The 20,895-nt window shown below is 42.9% G+C and overlaps 1 protein-coding gene across 2 annotated transcripts; it reads left to right on the top strand.

Annotated features, from left to right (window-relative positions):
* The first annotated feature begins 211 nt into the window (after positions 1–211).
* Positions 212–20,623, top strand: olfm1b (olfactomedin 1b). 2 transcript variants are annotated; one of them, XM_085359930.1, is made up of 6 exons: positions 212–401; positions 6,851–7,000; positions 7,647–7,802; positions 9,583–9,802; positions 15,581–15,687; positions 17,906–20,623. In XM_085359930.1, exons 1-6 carry the CDS (start codon positions 336–338, stop codon positions 18,578–18,580), a joined length of 1,374 nt encoding a protein of 457 aa, XP_085216056.1. In that variant the 5' UTR covers positions 212–335; the 3' UTR covers positions 18,581–20,623. The 2 variants fall into 2 exon arrangements, with proteins under 2 accessions (XP_085216056.1, XP_085216055.1); XM_085359929.1 differs by lacking the exon at positions 212–401 and adding an exon at positions 4,472–5,431 and having other exon boundaries at positions 17,906–20,622.
* Positions 20,624–20,895: the final 272 nt, after the last annotated feature.

Here is a 20,895-nt window from a genome sequence, read left to right as displayed (position 1 = left end):
CCCAATGTTCACCACAGTCCGTCGCAGCGATAAATAAGTGCGGCCACGACCGAAAGGGAGAGGCACCGAAGATAGGCTCCAGATATGAAATGAATATGCACAGAGACGATTCCGTCAAACAGATTTGTTGCTGTCTGCCGCCGGGCTGCTAAGGAATAAAAAAATAACAACCGCGATAACAATAACAAGAATAAGAATAATAAAAAAGAGAGGAAAGAATCGGGCGACCTGCAGAGCGAGAAGAGAGCCGAGCGGAAAGGACTGCTGTGCGGGGGGACGCAAAGGGACTGGATCTGCATGTGAGACCGCTGGTCTACTCACACCGGAGGCAAGAGATGCAGCCTGCGAGCAAGCTCCTGACTCTGATTCTCCTCATCTTCATGGGCACAGAACTCACCCAAGTAGGTTGATTTTTAATTTTTAACGCCATTTTTCCACCTTTTGGTTTTTTTTTTTTTTTTTTTTTTTTTAAAAGGTCGAAGTAGCGGTTAATTGGCTCCAGATCCAGTAAGAGATTACCCGCTTTACCTCGCATGAAAGAGCCGGGTGAATTAGCCCTCTACAACCTACCCCAGCTTAAACAGATTAACGGGCGGGATTACACGATGTGAATACATTGTGGTTGACGGGGCGCGGACAGGTCCAGGAGAGCCCCCCGCTCAGTGCCTCTGACAAACGGGCCAGATAGAGGGAGAGGACTGCACGGTCGGTCAGTTTCCTCATCATCAACTGGTCCGATTAATCAGCTGCAGCACCATCCTAGTACGATAGAAAAGGGTTGCCTGTAGCATTATGTATGTGCGTGTGTGCGTGTGTGTGTGGTGGTGGGGGGAGGCCATTGTTGGAGGATGCTTTTAAAAGAGGGGCTCCACAACCAAATGCAGAGTCTCATAGAAGGTGTTCTGAGCATGCTCCGTGACCACAGTGTGACTTGCTGGTGCCTTTGTGAAGAGAAACGAACACTTGAGTCCAGCAATGTCAAGCCACTCAGCTCAGTAGTTTTCAAACACTGCCCATCACTAAAGTGCAGATGTGGGATTCTTTACTGGAACTATGAATTACTTCATGGTGTGCTTAAACACCATTTGTAGAAATGCATAAAGCAGATACTGTTGCAGTAAATTGCTTGCTTTGTAAATGATCACAAACAACAGGCTTTGGTGGTTGGGGAGAGAGTGAGGAAGTGGGTTTATTTATTTCAGGGCCGTGCCGTGGAGAATTTGTGCATTTAGTTGTCTTTGCGCCAGCACAAAGTGATACTTCATGGAATTCTCTGTTGTGTGAATTCAATTGCGGCTGCTAATTAGAGGCCACAGAAAACAAATAAAAGTGACAGAGTGACACTGAGGTACTATCAGTAAACATGTGTCTGTGATATAATCCAAGCGACAGACTCAATACAATGTGCTAGAAGTAGGTTGCTGCAAGCCCCGCTGGCCCTGGCAACAACGTGTTAGAACAATATTGCCGTTATACCACTTTGACAGAAATATGCCAGCAATTGATTTCCACAATTTTATGAGAAATGTCAGCGAGCTGTGAGGCGAACTTTTTTTTTCTTTTTTAATTCAGAGAACATAAGCCTGGTTTTGACATTTAGCTGGTATTTGATTTGTAATTTGATCAAAGCTCTAACCTTACACAGAGTTCGTACTGGTGTACATTTAGTCTTTTTTTCTGTACTGAGGCAACAAGTTTGAAATATGGGACCGGACGTTACAGCTCAGCTGCAGAGTGCAACAGAAACGCTGACACATCGGGGTCAGTTTGGACAGTTTGATGAAAGCCATCAAGTGGGAGCGGAGTGGAAAAACATGGCGATTTTCATGACATTCTCTTCAAGTCCCACGTGGCGATGCGCGGCCCCAAGTTACAGTGACAGTTTTTCCACGATGGACTGAGAAGTGTGTGTCATCTGTTCAAAGGTAAGTCCATATTAGCCTGTAGAAATACCTGTCAGCTCCCTTCCAGAAGCCCAAAAAGACAAAATACACTGACAGGCCCTATTTCTACTCCTGCTTTGGAAACCTGCAGTGCATTTTTTGCTGTTGGACAGCCGGGCCTCTCCACATTGCCTCCCGGTTTGAAGGCCAAAATATATCCAGTGAGAGGTGGATCTAAACTCTAAAAGATAGAGAGCTTTTCACTGCCAGATTACTCATCAGAAGAAGAAAAAAGGAAAAAAAAACACCCAAGCAGCCCGCCCTCAACCTGTGATGCTGAACAATGCCGCCCTCATAATGGCCACATTAACCACCTTGCTTCTCACGCAGTTTGAGACAGCGTAGGGCGGCCACAGCTCTTTTCTTTACATCTCTTCAAAGTAGCGGGGGGATGCCTGATTAGCGACGACCTCTCTCTTTTAAATCTGCCCACGTTCATTCACCTTCTATCCTCCACTCTGCTGAAGGATTTGGCGACTGACTAGCCTTCACATAGAGCAGAATAGTAAGCAGCCAGAACGGCATCTGTTCCTCACCTAGTGGCTCAACCCCGAGCTGCAAACCCACATCCTGAAGGATAGATGAAGCAGTTATAACAGTCAGTCCTCATCCAATGATCATCCTACAAAAAAAGACTATCAACACATGTCGCGCACTCTTACAACCACTCTGACACAAAATAACGCAGCTATTCTTTCTCATTTAAGTGGAAAGCTGCCAATATGTCTTCCCCTTTAAACAACAACAAAAAAAGCTCCAACAAAAGAAACCGTTTGAAACCGTTAAGGATTTTTAATGTATGAAAAAGAAAGAAAGAGAAATCAATCAGATTTTATGTGAGAACGCAGAGATGGAGTTGAGCTGAATTGCAATATGCGTGGTGTGATTGGCAGGCGGGGTTGAAGCTATTTATTATTCAGTATGGCTGGCTGAGCGATGAAGCAAAGGGGAGAGAGTGAGAGCAGAAGAAGAGTAGGTGGAGGTACGGTGCATTTTGTAGTGCACTTGCAGGCTGGAAATGTGAATTTTTCTCTTCTCCGCTTTATTAAACTGGATACTGAATGTGACAGAGTGGTTATCCTGCTGTAGGCATGCAATATAAACATCAGCTCACTACAAACTACAGCAGCCTGTGGTCGTGGAAGACCACCTTTTGTGCTAATGCTCAGCTTTTAAATGTTTTCTGGTAACTTCTTGGTCTCCAGTTTGGTAATTTTTGTTGTGGTTGGATGCGCTTCTTTATTTGCCCTGGTATAGCTACACATCTTGTATTGCAAACTGACATTAATGAAGGCAAACCCACAAAACACAAACCACATTCTTAAAAAAAATAAAAAGGATTGTATAATTTGAGCAACACCTCTCCATCAAATTTGTATTTGTGTAGGGTTATTGCATTAACTTGTATAACTAAAACTGTGCAAATGCTTCCAGTGCATCCATCCACTTGAGGTCTTGTAGGCATGTGTAAAACACTGATTGGCTACTGAGGAGTTCTAATAAAAGATTTTGATTTGTCTGGCTTTCTGGCAGGTCAACGACTGATCGGTGAGTTTAAAAGAGCACTTGTGGCCTTCCTCTTGCTTCAGTGTCGATCATTTTATATTAAATAACTGGCCCTACTAAATGTGGGGGTCACTAGCTTTGGAATGATGTGGAATCCACAACGGTGAAGCCTGAAACCTGAATAAATCCATGCTTTACAAAGCTTTGCTGTTAGAGACCCCCTGCTGTGCTTTGCTGAACTGCACGGCAACACACAGGGTGAGGACCCGAGTGAAGCTGATCCCTGCAACACGTTGAAGCCGCCTCTTTTTGAGTTCTCACCTCAAAGGTCAGGGAGAAGTGTTGAGAGATTAAGAGCAGCCAGAGAGCGAAACAGACAGAGAGTAAGAGGAACACATAGGTGCAGCGAGCGCAGACTTTCCTCTCAGCTTTTCAGTTCACCAGTGAAATGCATTATGGAGCTGACAGAAATAGCCCAAACCTCTCTTTGCTATTCTGGGGGACCTCATGTATCATGCAGTACTACAATTTAGCCCATAGGCTGGAGCAGTGCCCCATAGATCTGCTGGTCTAGACTCAGGCTCTGGACGTTTCCTGGTATTATCTGAGCAGCTATAGCCAGCTGATAAAATAAAACACACCTGCTGAAGATGAAAAAATCAAACTGGCTTTGAAAACACGCCTAAAATATTTGAAGACCTAAAATAATCAATAGATGAGGAAAAAAATAAAAACACTAAGTATGTTTTTTTTTGTAGTAATCAACCGCTTTCCTGTAAACGTGTCTTTTTTTCTTTCTTTCTTGCATTTCAAACATTTAGTATTAGTATTATTGTTAATTTTTTTTAATTATTATCATTTTTCCCAGCAATGCCAGAATCTGTTGCACGGTGGCGCCAGAGTTCCACGAATCAAAGGCTCATCCTTTGTTTTGGGCTGAAGCCTCCAGTATCCCATCAATAAAACATATTCCGAGCCCTACCACATCACTGCCATTGCAGTGCGACACCCTACATGTGTGTGTGTGTGTCACACACTCGACTACTGCTGCAGCGGTTGTTTTAGTTAACAATGGTTACCATGCAGGACGCGATGATGTTTGCGCCTGTGTCCAAGTGCCTTTAATCGTCCTTTTTTGATGGGTGGGCTGTGGAGAAAGAAATGTCATTGCTTGCTGCTATAAATAATCCCGCAGCATCATTGTGGGCCGACCTCGGTCGCACTGCTCATTGCCATTCCCTCAGGGGACAAGTTAGTGTCGACCCAACTATGAGCGACTTCAGGCGCAATCCCAGATATTACCACGAACGGACCCAACCTGGCTGACATCATTGCGTCTGGTGATATAGATAGATCCGTAGTACCTCCTCCTTCCTCTTCACATCCATTTGGAGCCGCCTGTGTGTGTAGTCAGTGGCACTTAATCACAGAGCGCAGCAAGGCAGGAGGCGGACCGTCGGGCGTGAACGAAATAGTAACGGCGAACCGGAGAGGCGGCAGTGTGCGGGACAACGCGGGCAGAGGAGCTATCCAGAGAACGTCTCCAGCTGCTGCTCTCGGGTTTTAGCCCCCCTCCTCTTACTTTATCCGTGCACCGGATCGCGCCGTGCAGTTTTGCTCTCCGTCCCGACCCACCAAGTCTCGCTCTGCCGCCGGAGCTTCCGTGGAAATGTCCAAAAAAAGAACAGCCGAGCCGGAGTCCCGGGTGAAACACGAAGATGCTCTGGGCACCGCGACTCGCCTCTCTCGTTTCTCCCTGGAGTCTGTAGAATGAAGGCGACTTAAATTGAAAAGAAGAAGAAGAAGAAAAAGTCAATAGCAGAGCGCAAAAGATGTCGGTGCCTTTGCTGAAGATCGGCGTCGTGCTGAGCACCATGGCGATGATTACCAACTGGATGTCGCAGACCCTCCCCTCTTTGGTGGGGCTCAACACCACCAGGCTCACGGCGGCGCAGGGAGGGTACCCAGACCGGAGCACAGGAGTGAGTTTCACTGTTTACTGCCAGTGGCTGGCTTAAAAAAAAGGAACAAAAATTAAAATAAATCCTAATAACAATTAAGAAATAAATTTCCAATTAAAATCCAGTCCAGATATAGTCACAGAGCTACTCTCGTGGGTGCCTTTGGTTTATAATTTAGAGCAGAAATTCACGCGCCTGCAAGAGTAAGAAAAAAAAAAAGACTTGGAGAGAGCGTAATACATTCGTTCCTTCTTGCGTTTGATGTTGCTCCAGTTGCCTCTGCTACTGCTGATATGAGCATCCCCCACTAATGAAAAGTTATCATTTGGTAGTTTTGATGTGGATGCAAATGTGAAGAGACGCGGTGTTGCAAAATGAATGGCGTGGGGGAAAAACATTTCAAAGGAGTCTTATATATTCGCTCTGTAACAGCAGGAGTCTTCATTCTTTCTTTATATCCTTCAGTGTGTGTGTGTGTGTGTGTGTGTGTGTGTGTGTGTGTGTGTGTGTGTGTCAATGAGAGTCAGAATGAAGCGTTTCCCTGTCAGGCTTCCTGGCACTCTCAGAGCTGTGTTTGTGCCAGGGTAATATTATAAGTGGATGATTTGCAGCGATATTTAGAGCAATGAACGCTGAAGGCTGTTCTGTGTAAATATTAAATTCACTAAACTCGGGAAACAGAGTTTAATCTTGAATGTCATATTTTTTGTAATCATTTTTGTTTTAATGATTTATGGCTCTTTTTTTGCACATATCACACGTTTCGGGGTTTAGTTAACAATTAGTTGTTTTCTTACAGGGAGCTGTGTAACAGTGCTGATTACTACACTGAATACTACAAAGATGGGTGCTTGCTGGTGGTTCTCTTTGTCAGCGCATCCTTTGCTAGAAAACTGCAGCTGACTGACAGACTGACAGTGGCTGATTGCTCCGTTTTGGTTTTCACGCGAAGTCGCTCCTTCTCACTAATCAGCAGGTCTCTCCAGTGATCTTTTTTTTTGTTTCCTTTTCTCGCTGATGCAGTGATGAATGGCTTTGTCAAAGTCACCCCTCCATCCTCACCGTCGTCCCGTCAGCAGGTTAATAACTAGTGATATCCATCGGGGTGGGAGGAGGTACAGCGAAGGGGGGGGGGGGGGGGGGGGGCATGTTCTTGACGTCATACATTATACTCTGAGGTTTCACACACACCCAACCCTGAATGACTGGACAGGCTTCTGCTGTCAACGATTGGCTGCTTTAGAACACACAGGTGATAGTGGCGAAAATGGGTGGAGCCTAAAGGTTTGTGGCGTCCTGATGGTTATAAATATAATAAAGCGATAAACACGAGGAGGTTGTTGCGTGGCAACCCCCCCCCCCCCCCCCCCAAAAAAAAGAAACATTACCCTGTTGTCTTTTTATTGTTTCCCCTCCCCTTATCTATGCCTTTGTTTTCAGGTGTTGCCAGCAAACCCAGAGGAGTCGTGGCAGGTGTACAGTTCAGCCCAGGATAGCGAGGGAAGGTGTGTCTGCACTGTGGTGGCACCCCAGCAGTCCATGTGCTCACGAGATGCCCGTACCAAACAACTGAGGCAGCTGCTGGAGAAGGTAATTATCACCTAACTCCTCCCCAGCCATCAAAAGTCATACAGTGTGACCCAGGGGACCCACTGTTACTTCCTCTGACCTTTTGTCACGCACAAAGACATGCATAGAAACACACACACACATATATATGCTCATGTTTGTGGTCTTTTGCCTGCTGGACAAGAATAGAAGTCATGCTCTAATGAGCTCACGAAAACCCAAGGCATCACAGGAGGCAGCTTATTTGTAAGTAGATGATATCTAATGATGCACTCAGCTGAGTGCCCATACACTGGGAGCTTCCCCCATTTTACAGAAGCACATTCATAGAACCCTGCAGGTTAAGTTGCTCATTCATATACTGTAGCAGCAGCACTACAGTTACAGTTACTGACAACAGCAGATTCCTCCTAATGAATAAAAGATGAGCCATGTTTCTGGACCACATCAGATCTGGAGAAAACAAATGTCTGAACAGTATGAATCCTACACTTGCGCCATGTGTCTGAGGCCCCTGACTAGTTGGCCTGATGTCAGAGTTTGTGAATCACTACGAGACGAACGCCAAGCCATATTGTAAAGTCTGTTGCCTTTTCTCTGCGTCTCCTATTCTAATTACAATGCAGACTGAGATTTTTTCTTCAACCACTCTTGCTCATTCGTACAGGTCCAGAACATGACCCAGTCCATCCAGGTGCTGGACCAGCGCACCCAGAGGGACCTGCAGTATGTAGAGAAGATGGAAGTTCAGCTTCGTGGTCTGGAGACCAAGTTTAGGCAGGTGGAGGAGAACCATAAGCAGAACATCGCCAAGCAATACAAGGTAAAAGATCCACTTCTCGAGCCATCGATCCAAGCGCCATTCCTTCATAGCTGCTTCTTTAGCTTACCCATTTCGTGTGTGAGTGTTTCCACTGTGGAGAGAACTCAGAATTGCCTAAATCACCATATTGCATCCCAAGAAATCTGCATGGATAATTAAAGAGGCAAAATAAATCGATACACAAAATGCCATAATTCATTTAAAAAAATCACGTTAAATAGAGAATCTGGGCTTGGAGGAGATTTAAGAAGATATCTTACATGAATTACAGTCACTGTGAACGATGGGCACAAAGATCTCTGCACACTGGGACAAACCTCCTTGACAACATCTAGTATACACTAAACCCTCCAAGGAGATTTTCTTTAGGGTTTCGTGTCCACATGTTAATGAACCTTTTTTGCAAACAGGGTAGAGGAGTGTTTGATGCAAGTTTTTACTAGATTTTACTAGAGCTTTAGGGATTTATCGTGTCTTTATGTCCTGTCTTCCTCCCCTCAACCCCCAACCGGTCTCAGCAGATGGCTGTCCCTCCCTGAGCCCGGATCTGTTGGAGGTTTCTTCCTGTTAAAAGGGAGTTTTTTCTTCCCGCTTTTGCCATGTGCTTGCTCATCTATTGAGCAACACATAAGTGATAACAGGTCTACATTTTTAAAAAAAGGTCACAAAAAATTCAGTGCCACCTCTGATTATGGAGTATGGTTAACACCCAGCCCTGTTTGCAGTTACTGAGACTAATTCAAGCGTGCCTGTGTTCCTACAGCTGTTCATACCATCACCACCTGCACTGCTGCAATCCTGTCAATCATGCATGCTCAGCAGTCCCGTGCTGCCAGCGCCTTTCAGTGCATGTGTGCAGTTTTTTTTTCTGTAACATGTCTTAAGTGCATATACTAAGTGTGTTTGTCTGTGTGTCTGTTAGATAGGTTAGCAAGCTCTAGCCCCTGTCAACAGTTTGTCATTTTCTTGCTTGCAGGGCTAACTTTAAGACATGTAAAGAGAGCCACAGGTGAAGAAGAGGCAGGTCAATTCCAGATTCCCCTGAACTGGGCCACAGTACTGAGAGCATTTGGGCGTCAAACAGTTAATTTACCTTTAGCACCATTAAGACTAAGAAACCCCACCCTTCTCCCAAACCAACCCACCACTGATCTCTTCCTGCATGTTACTGCTGTCAAAGTTTTCCATCTAAAAGCTTTTTTAAAACGTAAATACATAATTATTATTATTATTATTATTAATTGCTGTTTTTCATTTTATTTTCCTTTGGCTTTTGTCAATGCATATTTGGTTATTCAACAAATCTTTACGTAAAAACTATAGACGTACAATTCGAGACACTTTGTTGTGTGTGACATGTAAAAGCATGTAACCCTTAATACGATGTTGCATTTTAAACGATGATGACCAATAAAGAGCTTTCCCAATTGTTGTCGGTGTACCGAGGGCTTGCTTTTTATCGGCTGGTCACTTTCCGGGACGGAGCCACCTGCTCTGCTCGTCACAGCGGGTGGAGAGTATTTTCTGGGTTTGTCCGCTCAGACACACACCTGCACAAACAGAACACCGCAGCTCACGCGCACAGAACACAGGACACGGAACACGCAAAAGCAGGGGGCGGGTGTCGCGAGATGAGAGAAGAGGCAGGATAGAGTTAGAGTAGTCAGGTTCAGACAGGTGTTTTGGTTTATTTTCCCCTTCTTTTCTTTTCTTTTATGGACAGCGGGCTCTCCTTTTTGCCACGCATGACACTCAACCGAGCTTATTCTAACCCTTTCAGGCCATAAAAGCGAAAATGGAGGAGCTTAGACCGTTGATACCAGTGTTGGAGGAGTACAAAGCCGATGCCAAATTGGTATTGCAGTTTAAGGAGGAGGTCCAGAATCTGACGTCAGTTCTAAGCGAACTTCAGGAGGAGATGGGGGCCTATGACTACGAGGAGCTCCACAACAGAGTGTCAAATCTTGAGGAGAGACTCCGAGCATGCATGCAAAAATTAGGTAGGCACAGACAGTTATTGGCTGTTGGCACACACTTTGCTTCAAACACATGCATGCACAAACAAGCCCACTGACATACATGAGTACGTTGAATGGCTAGAAAGAGATCCTCAGGCATACTGGCACAATACAGAACACATGATAAGAACATCACACGTGGCTATAACGATCTACCACTAAAATTCATAATTCAGCGGTATTAAAACAACAGTGTATCTTACGGTTCTCATCTGTACGTGCTGGTCTTTTTTAAAGGCTTTATCTTGGGTCTACACTTGAAAACTGAAAGTAATCCAATAAGGAAGTCCACAACATGACTATGCATGTTCTCTGCTTTTAGTACTGTCTATAAATCCTATTCACCCTTTCTGCAAAGAAACAACCCCTGAATGGGTTCTGGGTTCCTGAAATTTTGGATTCCTTCTTTTCAACACACCTACCTTTTAACTGTTTGTTTGGGACACTGCAATCTTTTTTAATTGGATGATCAAATCAAATAGGATGCTAAAAAAAATACATAATTAGACACAGCACCAACCTGCAACCTGCACGCACCCAGGGATGGTTGAGGATGACGAGAGCTACCGAGCTTCTTCATCTTTTAGTCTGCGATTTCTCATCACATCCTATCTTTTTGCTTTTAGCCCCTGTCTGAATCTTTTCACACCTCTGTCACATCCCACAGTGCTAATAGATGCACACCCACACTACACTGACTAAGATATATTACGAGAGCAGGGACACTTGCACGCGGCACATCGCGGGTATATTGTGTCCCTGTTTCAAATTATGCACAGCGGAAGATGACAGAAAGAAAGAAAAGCTTTTGGTTATACTGGCGAAGAAAAGAAAAGAAAAAAAAGACAGTCAACATGCTCTAAAGGGATTAAGAGTGAACAAACAGACTACAAAAACACACACCTAATCTCTCATCACCAGTTGTTTCTCGTGCCATTCTTTATCTCAGCATACACTGCTCTTTTTTTCCTAGCCACATCTGCTTCCACTACCCACCAGCCTGGAGTCTTTTCTGTGTTTTCACTCCCAGTTCAATTAACATGCCACCCCTCACACATCTATGGTCAGGCTGCCAAAGATAGGAGAGTAGGGACCAGCGGGAGTGACTAAGTGTGTGTGTGCGTGCGCAAGATCAGATGAGATAAAGGTGAGGTCACCCAGCGAGAGACTGGCTCAGGCAGAACAGAGGGTGGCTATTCCTTTCATCTTCACACGATTGCAGACGCACTCATGCGTAGTGCAACCAAATACAGTCCGGTACACTTGCATTACTTAGATTAAGCTTGCGAAGGTCACTCGCAGCATTTGCATCTGAATAATAACATTGAGAGGAAAAAAAATAGAGCAAAGTTTTTAACAGACAGGAGACTCTAATACAAGGTGGTATTGAGAAGGAGACAGAGAGAAAGAGTGATAAAGTGAAGGCGAGTGGGAAAAGTGAAAGAGAGTAACTAGGGTCCCCGCAGAGCTGTCCTTCAAGCTGTTTTGTGCCGGAGAAAGTAACAGCCCAACGGCTGCTGGGACACAATGGCCATCGATCAAGAGGACATGCCAGCTTGCTGGGCAATAATCAAATAAATAAATCACCTTGTGTTGTGCCCCAGCACTGTGGAGGCACTGAGAGCTTCAGGCAAATCCAGTCTTTTCACACTGAAATGCTGATGAATGAAGCAGGAAGGTCACTCCGGCACATCAAGCCCTCTGCTACCTGCTCTGCTGCCACTGGTTTCCCTTTATATTCTGGCTGTAAAGAACTAAATTAGACTATTTCTGTTATTTTAAACAGCTCACCAAAATCACCTTCTCTCTTTTCCTTAATTAACCCTCCTCCTTTTCTTAAGACTAATTCTTAAATGAAATCTTTTTGTAATTTAGAGCGGTGGGGGCTTCTTTCCCTCTCCACACATTAAGACTAAGTGGATAGCTAATTAGTGGTTAAAATTATTACGACCAGCGTAGCTAACTGACTATATATATAAAACAATGTTATTAGCCTATTACAGCTAGGTAGCCTAAATGAACTCATAGACTTGTGAAACAAGATAACTTCTTTATGACACCTGGAGGAAGATGTTATGTGTTATGATTTAGCCATACCTGCTAAACATGTGTACGAAAGAATTTCTTTACATACTATACCCATATAACATCCACCTGTGTCATACCAACCCTCGGCGTGTCCTCCTTCACTACATCCATCAGCCTGTTCTGAGGTCTTCCTTGTTTCCTCCTTGCATCAGTACATTTCTTCTTCATTTCTCAGACATCCTCTCATGCACTTATATTTATCTGGTTAAAAGGTCCACTGCCTTCTCTCCTAGACATCTCCACACCTTCATAGGTATGTCACTCTTCACATCGGGCCTCTTTTCCTCCTTACTAAACAATAACCATCTTTCCTCATCCATCCACCCCTTCCTCTCTCAGCTCACTTTGCTCATTTATGCATTTCCATTTCTATCCTTAATCACCCCAACATGCTGCACATCCTTTCCACTGCAGTCTCTCTACCTTGCCAAACCATATAAGTCATTTTCCTCTTCTTTAGTGTCCAGCCTCATTTACATCTCCTCCCTGAATTCTGCACAACATTCTTCCTTCTTCATCATTATCTCTACCTTCAGTCATTTCCTCTTTCTCTTTCAGATTGTACCTTCTGTGTAAGATAGTTCATGTGTGTGTACCTTCCTCCATTCCTATGTGACCGTGCGCCTCCCTCTTGTTGAAGTACATGTTCACTGCAGCCTTTTTTGCAAAATCCACTACCATCTGTCTAAGACCATATCTACCCAAGATCTCCTTATCACTGTTCCCTTCACCTACATGCCCATTGAAGTCTACTCCTGTCACCCCTCTCTCTCCCCCCCGGGAACACCCTTTACTAGGGATAGGTACCGGTATCCGGTGCCATTATGGCACCGGTTCTCACATAAACGGTAGTAACCAGACCGAAAAGCAGCGCACATTTCAGTGCTTTATTTCGGTGCTTATTTTTCCTGAAATGTCATACACTTTGGATTCTAGCCAATCATTTTACCTTTGCAAGCGTAGTAGGCGGGCCCAGGTACGTACTTTCTTTTAGAGCAGAGCTACAGATTAAAAATGCCCAAGGCGAAGCGGTCAAAAGTCTGGCTGTACTTCACAGCAAAAGATGCAAACTCAGCACCCTGCATCAAGTGCTTTAAGGTGATACTGTGATACTGTGCAAAGGAGGTAACACCTCAAATCCGATGAAACACCTGGCGACATATAGCATTTTGTTAAAAGCCGAGAAATGCACCGTATTTGATAGCTTGCTGCGAGACCTCACACCGTGCACATCTACTGTGGGTGTGGTGCCTGTAATCGGACCCGGAGTTAGCAACATCCCCCAAAAACCCGAAGAGGAGAGTCCTGGCCCCTAGCCCTGTCAGTGTAGCAGAAATGATGACGGATGATGATGGCAGCAGCAGCCGTTCTTCTCTGTGTGAGTAGCTTAATGTTGTCCGTGTGTAATTTACGTTGAGTAGGCTAACCACGTTATTACATTAATGCACATAAGGTGAACTAGCAAACATCATCATAGTTACATGCGGCTGTCTTCTTGTTTGATGGCAGATACTCCCTTCACCCTGGCCAAAAAGGCTAAAACGACCAAAGAAAAAGTGGAAAACAGATAAATATGAGAGGTTTTTGGACAAAGTTTGTGTTTTTTCCATTGTTTAAGCACTGCTTCCAGCCCAGAGTGATGCCATATATGCCCTATAGCTGCAGAAAAGGCTAACATTGTTATCTTTTTACAAAAAAAACAGCTGAACATGAGAGGTTTTTGGACCAATTTTGTGTTCTTCATTCTTTAAGCACCGGTTCGAGCACCGGTTCGAGCACCGGTTCGAGCACCGTTTAAGCACCGGCACCGTTTCAAAAGTACCGGTTTGGTACTGGTATCGGATAAAACCTAAACGATACCCATCCCTACCCTTTACAGCTTCATCCAACTTCAGCATTTCTCTTTCTCCTTTTTCTCTGACAACATTCAACATCGCCTCTTTGATTTCCAGCTTCAAACCATGATCCCGTATGACTCTCTCTTTACCTCCAGAACATTCTTCACATACTCTCCCTTCAAGGCTTCCCCTGATCCATTTTGCTTCCTATCTTTGCTACGATAGAACAGCTTAATCTACCTCTGACACTCCTGTTTTTTTCTATTCTATAGACCCTTCATTTAAAGTTGTGACCGATTTACAAATCGTATTATTGATCCAAATATTTGATTTCTGCCCTTTGAATATAATGGCAGTAAGTGACCCTTGTAGGGGTCTGATTGCTAAAAATATATTTGAATAACAAGATAACTGTAAATATTCAGACTTTAAGAGGCAGCCTGTTCATGTAGGTACCTCTAGTAGAAATTCTAAATCGTCACATTTTGGGCTAAGGGCTGTTAATCTATGGTGCTAGTGTCAGTCGTTATGCAAATGTACTGTTTATAAGGTTGGGGAATCCTTCAGTCAACTCAGACTGAAGAAATGTTTCTCCCACTGAAAACGTTACATCCAGATGAACAGAATTAAGTTTCTGGGGCTGATGGCGGGCTTTGTTGTTATATCAGCTCCAGTTTCCATTAGGTTTTCTATTTGATTTCCCTTGTACTTCAGTCCAGGCATATTCAGGCCAAAAGGGGATTAGACCTTGTGCACAACTCCAGAATCCAGATCCATCAGCTGGCCGTCCAGCAGACTGCAATAGTAGTGTCATTTAAAGACAGAAGCATGATTAGAGAAAAGAAATAAATAAATCAATGGCCAATGTATTAATGCAGTCTCTAATCCCACTGAGGGTTACGTAATGGGACTCAAGCCCCCACTGGAAATAGTAAATGCTGCTCATGTGACCATGTGTTTGTCTCTCAGCCGCCGATGAGGTGCGATGCCGACGCATTCTCACAGGCACGACATATGCTGCACACAGAGACGCACAAACACTCTAACACAAAACCACAAGTTTCTTTATGTGGGTGATAGAAATGAGATAGAGGGAAGCAGGTAACCGAGGGAGAAAGATAAGCAGAGGAAACACAAATGAAATCGATGCCGTCTGACTGCAGAGTAAAAATGACATTTCACAGCAATGAAGCGCATGACAGATGATGGAGTTGTAACAAAAGGCGTCGTTGCATCCTGCTGTTCAAATGAACTTGGGATGTGATGAAATTAACTTGTCAAGACCATCTCATTGACTCTTGTCTTTATAAACTATTGTGTGAAAGCAGCTTAAATGAAGAGATGCACTGCGAGAGCTTCTGTTTAGTAAAATCATGTCTCTCATTCCTGCCTGTGTTCATTAGAAGGGGTACGCTAGTCTAACTGACTCTCAGTCAAGAGGGACACAGAGCCCGGTGTTAGTTTTGTCAAATTCTTTAACACCTCAATCAGCACTAATTAACACTACAGCAGCTTACAAGTAGCACGCAGGAACAGAATACACAGAGGCTCTCCCTTTCCTATCCTATCCTTCTCTCACTTTTTCACACATCCACATGGAGAAAGTAAAACAGGCATTAGCATGTGTGAACTGAATAATAAGCACCACTTGTGCAGTACATCACGCAAAGAGAAAGGCGTAGCAACAAGCTGGACTTTGACTCGTTTATCCTTTAGGCAAATTCATCAGGATTCAAAGCAAATGACATGAATCCCGTGCAAGAAATTGTGATTCGGTCTAAATGTGTAAACAGGCGTTGCTGTGGGTATTTCCTATCTCGCTTTTTCCTTGCAGCATGCGGCAAACTGACAGGCATCAGTGACCCCATCACCATCAAGACGTCCGGATCCAGGTTTGGCTCCTGGATGACTGACCCTCTGGCTCCTGAAGGAGATACTCGGGTATGTGGCACACAGTCACACAGTGTGGGCTGGGTATCAAAACTGCACTTACCTAATATCTGCTCAGGTGTTATTTAGGAAGACAAGTCCATTAACTGTCAAGTCACTTCTTATTTTTTCCTTCTTTAGTAGATAAAGAAACCACTGGCTCTAGTTTCTCAAGGCTATTTTCAGATTTCTAGTAACACTTTATAATCCAGCTGCTGCTACTTTTGTCTGGCCAACACTAAAAAGCCCAGTATTGTTCAGATTACCATCCAGAAAAAAATCTGATAACACTTTGTATTACAGCCCTTAAAGGCATAAATCTACTGTAATTAAATGGATATTGATATTCATATCATATTTACCCACAGATACTTAATAGGTACACTAGAATAAGGAGGTAGCAACCCAGGTTTTCACAGGATACAATGAAGTAATTATACACTAAATAAATTTAAGTAATGCTTAAGCAATGTTACAACACAATTTATTATGTAAGTAACTGTAAGGACATCATAATTTCATGGCAATTTTTCTGAACAATAAAATTTAAAAATATATATATAATTCCCGACCTTACATTGGAAGTACACTGCACTTTTCAGGGCATGGGCCATATTTTGGAGTGCGTTAAACTTGGCAACCTTTCATGGGAAATTACTTACACAGTATTAAAATGACTTTCAGCACAATTTGTGTCTCTTTTCCTGTAAAAAACTCATAATTTAGGCACTACTTAAAGTGTACTTGCATGTAATTATTTCTCATTTCCTTTAAAATAATTAAATATTTTATTTTCCTGTATAATAAATTAGTTTTATGTACTATTTTTGTAAAATCCTGACCTGTTAACCTCCTTATTCTAGTGTGATAGTTGCATGTAGATAGTTGCATGTAAATATAGTAACATTGTACTTCCAAATAAAATACATCAAAATTTAATTTGATTACAGGAGAATCATTTTTTAGTCGTGGGCTGTGATGTCTTGATACTAATCTGAACATTACTGGGATTTTTTATTGTTAATAAAACAAAATAGTAATATCAGTATGTCAACTTGAGCTAATGTGATTTATAAGTAAGTAGTTCCATTTCTGCATTATTTGAAATGTGTGGTTTGTTTCCTGGTCTCTATTACTTTAGCAGTTGATTGCATCTGATTTCCCTTTGCAAAGTGCATCTTCCTGCTCAATAAATAGGCCTGCCTTCACTACTAAAACACATTAAAAATAAATACCAAGTATAAATCTATACGATTTGAACAGGAAGCTGCTTGGTTGACAAGAAGCTGGAAATAAAGAGAGTTTATTCGTCTGCTCAGCGTGAAGACGCCCTTTCTGCTCCCGCTTTATTAGACGCATCAATAAGAGATGGAACGCACACGAGCAGAGGGAGTAAAAACTTCAGCTGCACACGGCTGTGCATCTGTACAGTTACAGTTTCTGATGGCTAACGGTTCTGACAACACAGGCCACAGAATTTTTATGGTACAAATGTCTTTACCAGCAAGGTTGAAACTTACTGCTGACTACGATTATTTTTTAGCAGACTTACGGCAACTTCCTTTGGTTGAAACTAATACATTTTGAACAGAACCCATGAAAGATGTTCCTCGCTGTCAAAGGGCAGAGAACAAAAATTGATTTTAATTGATGGAAGCAGACAGGCCTGCCCCAATTCTTTTCATCTTAAGGTTTTCTTACCTTTCCTTAGTACTTTTTTTTTAGCCCCGTGGAGTCCTTCTTTCTTGATGTGAATCATTTTTAAGTTAATCGTGACAGCAGATATAACCAGGTAGAGGAAGTCTTTAGGTTTATCAGTCCCACTGTGACCAAGGAAGTATTTGAGTCTCCAGTGGCTCTGGAATGAGAGCTCTCTGCCCACCTCCACAGGGGCCAGCAGGAAGCTGGGTCATAGCAGCTGAGACAGGCCTTTTATCTGGAATGATGGGCATTATCCCTGTGGGGCCGGTGCATGCCACCCTGCGGCTGTCATCCTGACTGTTTGCATTCAGAAGTAGATGGATTTCAGCTTCGCCTGCTCCTCGAGGAAGTCTCAGCACTAACTTAATTGGGATGCTTGTTGACGATGTGATTTGATTTATTCCGCGTGTGATGTGCATGCTCGATTCTCGAATTCACAAAGGCACGCAGGAAGGATGATGATAGGCATTTCTAGCTTTGAAGTACTGCTGCGTTTTTAATTCTCTCTCTCTCTCGTCTTGATGCTTAGGTCTGGTACATGGATGGCTACCATAACAACCGCTTCGTGCGGGAGTACAAGTCTATGCATGACTTCATGACGGCAGACAACTTCACGTCCCACCGGCTCCCCCACCCGTGGTCAGGAACAGGTCAGGTAGTCTACAATGGCTCCATCTACTTCAACAAATTCCAGAGCCACGTCATCATCAAGTTTGACTTCCGCACCTCCTCCATCAGCAAGTCCCGGCAGCTTGACTACGCAGGCTTCAATAATGCGTATCACTATGCCTGGGGAGGGCATTCTGACATTGACCTCATGGTGGACGAGGGAGGACTGTGGGCTGTCTATGCCACCAATCAGAATGCCGGGAATATTGTTATCAGCAAGCTGAACCCCAACACGTTGCAGATCATCAAGAGCTGGACCACCAACCACCCCAAACGGAGTGCCGGCGAGTCTTTTATGATCTGTGGCACGTTGTATGTGACCAATGGCTACTCGGGAGGCACCAAAGTCTACTATGCCTACTCCACCAACTCCTCTACTTACGAGTACATCGACATTGCCTTCCAGAATAAGTACTCACATATCTCCATGTTGGACTATAACCCACGTGACCGTGCACTCTACGCTTGGAACAATGGTCACCAGGTTCTCTACAACGTCACACTTTTCCATGTCATCCGCTCAGAGGAACTGTAACCATGAACATGGATCGAACACCATAAATGCATATTGTCTGTAAAGGAAATCTCACTATATACAAAAATATATCTGCTCCAAGAGACTCTATGGCAAGACCATTCTATTTATGATATCAAAGAATTTCTGAAAGACTGTATCAACAGTGAATGCAAAGTAGAGTGAATGTGCATATGAAAAAATATCTAAAACTGAAGGGTTTCATTCCAAAATGTGATAAATCACAAACAAGAAAAAGAAGCCGTATCTGTTATTATCACAGATGATTGCGTCAAAAGCAAAACATTTTTGTAAATAAAAGGTCGTAACATGACTTCTTAGTCTTAGTAGACTTTATTTTAATAGCTCCCATAATTTTGTTAAAGGGTCTTTTATTTTGGAATGAAACTCTTTAATTGTTTGCCGTATAGAAAATGACTGTAAAAGTAGATATAAATACATCAGATTTAAAAGAATAAGAACAGATGCCAAAAAAAAAAAAATCAAAACAAAAAAAAACACACGCCTTTTTTTATATCATGGAATATCAACCTAAGCTCATTCCTGTGGCTCCAGTTCTTCTGCAGAAATCCTCCCGGCTGAACTTTTCTTTCGGTCATTGGGGGTCCTGAAACGAAGACTGTTATAATAAACTGTTGGATCCCCGTGTCCCATGGACATAACGTTAAAAAAAAAAAAAACGGGAGGTCACTCTAGTCAGAAGACTTGATAGCCTAATGGATGCTGTGTGTCATATTCTTTTTATTAAGTACCGTAGCAAATCAGAAGTCTGTAGAGAAACAGAAAACATCAATAACAACATCCACTAAAAGACCTGAAGGCACTGACTGTTGACAGCGCTGTTGTTTAAGATGATTTCCCTGTGTTGGTGACTATGTGTGAAAAAGGCTTTCTTTGCATGAGTGTTTTCTATCACTCCGGTCTTCTGAATGTCTTTTTTGCTGTATGATACTATTAAAAAAGGTGGGCGGTAGGGTGGGTGGGGGAACAAGGTAGTATGCCTTTGGGATTTGGGGGTTTGCAGTGATATTTACCTTTTTCCTGCTTCCTTCGATTTTGTTCTCGTTCTGTTTATTTCAATTTCTTTGCAATAATGGTTTTTTTTAACGTTTTTGTATCTCTGTAACTGTTGCCACCAGTTTTGCCTCTCTATTTGTTTATTTGGACTGCGTAGGAGGAATCTATCTAGCTCACATCTCTCTGAAGTAAAAGAAAAAAAGAAACAACAGAATGTATCTAGTATTGTATACTGGAAACCAGGCCCTTCTATTTTCAATCCACCTCATGTAGTCGGGAGAGGGTTTTTTGGGTTTTTTTACAGGATAAATCCTGTCTCATGTCATGTATCCCCCCACTGCTAGTGAAGGATAATGCTGTTTAAATGTATACTCTTGCTGAGGACAAAAGCTTTTCACTCTTTTTGCGCTTTGCTGGACATGTGTTGTATCTGAGATGAGATAGTTAATGATTCGTGTCAATAAAATAGAGAAATCTGATGCTCGGATTGCTGCCTTTAAACGCTACAAGGTGCTGTGTATCAGTACAGTTAAGTCCCTATTAGACGTAGAATACATAATCGCTGGTTTCATCAGTCTGTTTCAAAATAGTTTAGATCTGACCTTTAAAAATAACAAAATTACTAAAAGAGGGGAAAATGTTTCAGCCTTTCTGGAAATTAGCATACAAAGCAGTGACATGAAATGTAATTATTGACATGCTATTACTGTTTTATTGTGTTCTCAAGTGAACTGGGCAACTCAAAAAGATTCACAAACGCTATGGAGGGTCTTTATGTGCCTGTTAATGTTGCTGCAGGAATCCAGCGTTGGGTGAAGTCCAACTCTAGTAACACGACTGAGGCAAATACTACAGCAAAGAGACCAGAGTGCTCATTCAGACATGAAGCTGGCATGTTCAAATGCCATCAAATTAATGGAAAAGAGTGCATGTCTTAAAGGTGCTTAAGCCTGTGATGGTTCACATGGATATAACTTTTACATCACAGCTAATGCTCTTATTTCCTGCCTTGAAGGTTTTACTTCATTAAGATTACATAGATTACACAATCCCGCTTTACTTGGATTGTGGAAAAAGAGCATTTACGGACCCTGGTGCGTGTTTAGAAATTGCAAAGTGAGGCTCCTAAATAAACCACACACACACAAAAAAACATAATCTTGCTCTTTCAAATGAAATGTGGTATTTGCAAGCAATAAAACTCATGGTTGCTAAATTAAATACACCCAAGTGTATTGTTGCTGCTAAACAACTTGACTATTAACTATTGTCAGCCATGTTTAGCTTGATTGTCACTT

This window comes from Diplotaxodon limnothrissa, linkage group LG7 (genome assembly GCF_057381915.1).
Source record: "Diplotaxodon limnothrissa isolate DT_005_m linkage group LG7, D_limnothrissa_male_GT1.1, whole genome shotgun sequence".
NCBI classification, from domain to species: Eukaryota; Metazoa; Chordata; class Actinopteri; order Cichliformes; family Cichlidae; genus Diplotaxodon; species Diplotaxodon limnothrissa.
The sequence above is the reverse complement of the archived record's forward strand: the minus strand, read 5'-3'. Positions and strand labels throughout refer to the sequence as shown.